General features: G+C 31.6%; 1 protein-coding gene across 1 annotated transcript; it reads left to right on the plus strand.

Moving 5' to 3' along the window:
- Positions 1–924: 924 nt before the first annotated feature.
- Positions 925–5,522, plus strand: LOC120338249 (uncharacterized). The gene is made up of 9 exons (XM_039406207.2): positions 925–1,341; positions 1,757–2,003; positions 2,346–2,588; positions 2,891–3,000; positions 3,365–3,490; positions 3,736–3,826; positions 4,029–4,183; positions 4,576–4,895; positions 5,070–5,522. Exons 1-9 carry the CDS (start codon positions 1,279–1,281, stop codon positions 5,179–5,181), a joined length of 1,467 nt encoding a protein of 488 aa, XP_039262141.2. The 5' UTR covers positions 925–1,278; the 3' UTR covers positions 5,182–5,522.
- The last annotated feature ends 573 nt before the right edge of the window (positions 5,523–6,095 follow it).

Consider the following 6,095-nt stretch of genomic DNA (forward strand, 5'->3'; position numbering starts at 1 on the left):
GTTGTATTTCTTTGAAAAAGCCTTCTCTCCAATAGGAATGGCGGAATCGAGTCCGGATTCGAATGCGGAATCGATTCTGACGCATTGGAATCGATTCTCGAGGTTAAAACTTAGATTGCTAAAAATGTGTAACGTTTTGTGGCAATTCCTTCACATATATGTATGAACTGCCTTACTGCTATGTTGAGTTGCTACGACGCCGCAAACTTCACTATATATATATTTCGCTAGAAGGTTTTTACGTTTATTTATTTCTAGAATCCCTTTGGGTTCTGAGGGATTCTTTTTTTTTTGTGCGATTTTGTCTCCTGTGACAGATTGGATACCCACACTACTTAGTTTTGGCTTTCATTTCCGTCCATATATTTGAAAATAGCTCTCTTGTTTGATTTTATATGGTATTGCTTAGGTGGGTATGTTTTCTCGGTAAAATATGTCGAGGAATCTAGATTCGGAATCGAAAATTTAGGAATCGGATAAGAATCGAATACTTGTAAGTAGTCATAGCATTCTTTCTGTCTCCAAATGCATCGATTGATTTTAATTAAATTGCGTTGAGTTATTATTACTTTGTGGTATAGTTTGTAATAGGCAAACCCTCAGTCCATCAATTTGTTCGAATCTGATGATTCGTAGCGTGTACCTTGGACTCTCTCCAAACTAAAGGGAGAACGTGGGAAATATTGAACGCGAAAGGACAGCTTATTCAAGAAAGCGAGAGGATTTATTTTTTATTTTTTTTGAATCAGCGATCATGGTAAAATTGAAATACAACAAAATAGCTATATTGAAACTATTTCCATCTGCTGAATATTTGAAGGCAACCAAATCAGTTGGGAAAAACAATCTTCTGTCTTCGAGCGTATTTATTTCGAAACAAGGCACAGCGTGCACTACGTGCGCGACAAAACAAAGTTTATATCAACCTAACCCAGTTGTTTCGGAAAGAAGACATAAAACCTTGTTCAGACAAAAATATAATTTATTATCCGGTTCTAAAATGCTAGGAATTCACAATCATGTAGGCTACTGTATAAGACATGACGTAGGCCTACACATTACGACACGCCAGCCAAAGTATTGTTTTTATAAGAGTATGCATAGTAAGTACTTCACCTGATAATAGATGATTATATCGGCAGTAACGTTAGTAATGCATTTAGAAGGGAATATATATGATTGATAGAGTTAAGCTACATTCTTTGGTACAGAGTGTTATTGTTTACAACTTGGTCCAGGTATAGAAAGCACGAGAAGTAATTAGCTTTCTATACGTTTATGATGAAATATTGCTGTTCATTTTCAATTGTTTTTCTGACAGTGTTCATATTTTATATACAGGTAGGTCGACATACTTTTTTTTGTTTTGTTATTTATTAGGTGAAAATAAAGCATAGTGCAATATTTGAGCATTTTTAAAACACCAGAAATTTAAAATACACCATGCTGACCAGATCAATTCTATTACAAGGTAATTTTGATCACGTGACTTGTAAGCTGTTGTAACTGATTTAAACAAATTGTTTCTGATCTCGTCTATAGAGTGTTAATTCACAATGGAACTTCTCATCTAAATTTATTTATTCTTTTTCTCAAATAACACTTCCTAGAAGCGACCTTTTTGTAATGAAAATAGATATATATATTGCTTCCCTCGATATATACGAGTATATATATATATATCTTAGATTCAGCGTATCTCATATATATGTATGCCAACATTGATTCGTAGAAATAACATATTTTTGAAATACAGGTTTCTGAAGGATGCAGTGGTCGACTTATTCGATTTGGTGGTAACGTGATTCGGGACTTATTTAGCGATTGGAAAATTAATTTCACTAAACCACTGACTAGAGATTTTGACGAGGAAGAGAAAAAGCTGAAAGAGTTTAAAAACACACTGAAAACATTAATTTTACCAGAAAATGAGTATTACCGCGAAATCCGTACGTTACATGGATTAACAATGTATACTGATGAGATGGGATGCTACGAAAAGGGTAATCTATTTATTTTATCCTATACTTTAATGACGCTGTTAGGTTACCTAATTCAAATTAATCAACTATTTAACAGCAATGTTAAATTGTTATTATTCAAGATTGGACATCTATGGCTTGCAATTCTCCTTAAGTTAGGTAATATATGTAATTCATAATTTTTCGTTTTTTAGTGACATTCAAATAATAATCAGATGTATTTCGATCAAGAACTCTGGTGAAAAGAGTAAAGTTGTTACCACGAATCCAAATTGCACCAATAACTCCCAAGAATGCATGTTGGCTTCGGCAACAACAATCATTTGCCTTTGATTTGTAGCTTATCCTCTCTCGCCTTTCCAGGTTATTCGAAGGAATATCATGGGTTGATGGATTACACAGAAACAAGTAGAAAATGTTCTAACTGGAGCGTTTTCGATACGATGCTTCGAAGTAGAGTGATGGAATTAATTGAAGAACGTGAAGAAGCAAACAATTTTTCTATAATCAAACTTGAAAGAACTGCAGAAGAATTGGAAAAATATCATAAAAGTTCTATCGGAATAGCTGTTATAAATCAAACTATAAACACGTTAAAAAATTATGGTATATATATACTCTAATACTATATATTTTTTATATTGTATAACAGGCGATAAACGGAAAAATCACCGCATCCGTTTAATTCGACCTCCACGAACCAGTCAAAAACCGTTTGCTTCTAGTTTACCATCGTTTATAATCTTCGCTTTATTCAAGCAAACCAAATTTGATGAACAGTTTGTATTTATAACGTTTAACTCACGTTATAGTTTTTAAGAAAATTCTTATTTTGATTGATATTATTTTCAAATTACATATTATTACAAAACGATTAGGTTGATTTAAATTGTTATACATTTTTGCAGGTGCTTTTTTTCATAGTTATTGTCGAGATCCTGACGGTGTTGGTAGACCTTGGTGTTTTATTGAAATGAAGAATGATTTGGAATGGGAATATTGTCCGGTCCCTGTCTGTGTAAGATTATCATTATAAATCTATTGTTGAATAACATATTTGCCTTTAGTTTTCGAACACCTATTAACAAAAATGAAAATGCAACACAACAAGTGATCATATTTTTGAAGACATTTCTGTAATATATATAGAAGACGTCTATGGGATCCAAACTATAAAACAAAAATCAAGCTGCTTCACCAAGTCAATAATTTCATTTATACTATTTATTTCAACGTTTTCTAATATTTTTTAATTGCTTAAAAATAGAAATCGTTGCGTGCTCACATATTGATTAATATTCAATATTTTACTGCGTTATCTATGCGCCACGCTACTCGGTTCCTTTGTTTCGCCAATAATAATTAGATATAGAATATTTTAGACAAAATGTTGGAGAATAAGACAGCGCGCAGTTCGTGGACGATTCCGAAGTTTGATGGATGTCATAAAATCTAAAAAAATATGGATTCCGGAATGCACCTTTAATGGAAAATTTCATCATACACAAGTTTGTTATTTTCTTAATGTTAAAATTGTTGTTTAATTTAGCGGTAGTTTAGGCTAATAAAGATTCAACAATTTAATGGTATATATATTAACTAGTTGCGTTCAATATTGTTACTATTATCAGTCTAGTATACAAAAAAATAAGTAGGTAATATACTTTAGGGAGGATATACTTAGGTGTATATTTTTACTTTTTCTGACATAAACACAATATCTCTATTCGTTTCATGTCATATTCGTCGATAGTGTTGGAAGAAATATTGCTGGTGCGTCACTGAAAATGGAATTTTACTAGAGGGAACATTAAAGAAAAAGGGATCAAAGAAATTAAACTGTGGTTAGTCCACATATTTATTAGGAATAAAACTAATTTCGGAGTTCCGATACAAATTCGTGTCATTTAAAAATAACTAATTACAAGTTATTCGTGTAATAATCTAGATAAAAAAGGGTGTATGAAAAATCTTTTACGGCTGTTGCTGTATTAAATGCGAAAATTGGACTTTATTTTATTTTAAATTTTCAATATGTGGTTACAGAACAAGTTGTTAAAAATGCGAAAAATAAAAAGAAACCGAAAAAGAGAAAAATCAAACCGTGGTATATAAAAGAAAAAATTAAACCAGAGCAGTTTATCAGGCAGCGGAAGTATGAGTCAATCTCAAAAAGAAATAAAGTTGACCTTCCTAAAAAGGTTGGTTTTGCTTCACAATAAAAAAACTAAATTAAACTAATTAATTTTTTACCGAACATCAGAGTTAGATTATATTTTGACGTTATAAAAACATTTTTATATAGAAGGTCAAGCGAATAAGTCCTTCTCGAAATTTGGTCAATTATTCTTTAGTTACGTCTTTTGCAATTTAAAGCCAATATCGTGGAATTTCAAAAACAAGGAAAACTAGGACCGGAAAATTCACATAGTTGAGTTATAATGTATTTCAGCATAATCCGCAGAAGTGAACTATGACTAATTAATTCATAGTACTCGAGACTGATTGATTGATTTTAATTCTTATACTATATAAGACAGTGGATTTTTTCTTCCTTTTATCCAGTTTTTTTTTTTTTTTTTATTTGACCTAGGCACAAGACGATGAAACGAAACGGACTGAAACAAAAAGAATAAGACTCGATAAACTGGGAGATGATCGACGCCATGAATGTGAAATAAAATATTTTTATTCTCGTAAATTAAAATGCAAGGGCAACAATTGCTGGGTGGTTTTGCAAAAGAAAATTTATTCTTGGTCATGCTTCCGAGATATAAAACCTGGCAACAGCAATGAAAGATATATCACGTGGTTTGCTCGCCGCCCTAATTTGTCTGGTGGTGGAAGCAAGTTCACCGGAGGAAGATGGAAATGTAATTTTTTCAAAGATAAGACTGGTAGTCTACAAAAAAAGTAAGTTGTTTGTTCATTTATTTTTATAGCCAAATACACAACAATCACAACCCTTCATTTTTGTTTATTTATGTTTCAGTTAGAAAGCGCAATTTATTGTTGAGGTGAATAATTTCTGTGTTTATGTATGACAAGCATTAAAACTCTTAATATTATTATTATACTTTTAAACAGTTGCACCATGATTCGGTCAATGAGTTATGAAATACGTCGACGTGAGGGAAAAAGAATCATCTGCTTTACTTTACATGGGCATGAAGATAAAGAAACATGCCACGAATTTTGATAGCATATTAAATATATTTTGTTAACTGTTGAAAACATATGAAAATTGTGTACACTGACATGGAACTCTTTTTTCTTATTGCGTCATTGGACACAAAATTTTTTTTTTTCCAAACTCAATTCTCTTCTAAAATACAATTCAAGTTTACAAACTACTGGTATATATTGCGATATATTTTCATAAAACGACTTACATATATTTGCAATATATACTGTCCAAATGCACCAACAGTGAATGAGATTTATATATCAAAAATTGCAAAGCGGATATTATGATATGAACTATTTTTTGGCAGAAAACTGATATATATCTGAATACCATAATTTTTTCAAAACAGAGCAAAAAAAATATACTTTTTGAGGTATGCCAGAAAATTAAGTTATACTTCATTATTATTCCAAAATATTAATAAATATCACTAAAAACTCATGCAAGGAATACAGCAGAGGCGTGATTACTGGGGCGTGTGGCAGTTAAGCAATATGCACACAACGTGTGAAACATTTAATTAATCTCAAATTTGTATATAATATATTGAATAAAATAGTACTAGTTGACAGGCGGTTAAAAATATGCATTGCCAAAAAATTTTATTCAGTAAAATGAACAGTATGCTATAAACGAAAACAATAGCCTGTAAAATGCACTTAGTACAATTTATTTATTTCAACATATTATTCTGCTTAGCCAATTGCCTCGAGAAATGACAGACTCTGTCAAATAGAAGTTTCTTTAAAATTTGGTTCTCACAAACGCAATAGCGGAATCTCGTAAATATAATTTACAAAAGATTTCATAAAAACTTGACGCAGACTACGTTAAGGATGGATCATGGCTGCGAGCTTTTCGGTAATTTCAAAATCATCATTGACTCCCCGGCAGAAGATGGCCAACTGATCAGTAACCTTGATGTC

Source organism: Styela clava, chromosome 10 (genome assembly GCF_964204865.1).
Source record: "Styela clava chromosome 10, kaStyClav1.hap1.2, whole genome shotgun sequence".
Lineage (NCBI taxonomy): Eukaryota > Metazoa > Chordata > Ascidiacea > Stolidobranchia > Styelidae > Styela > Styela clava.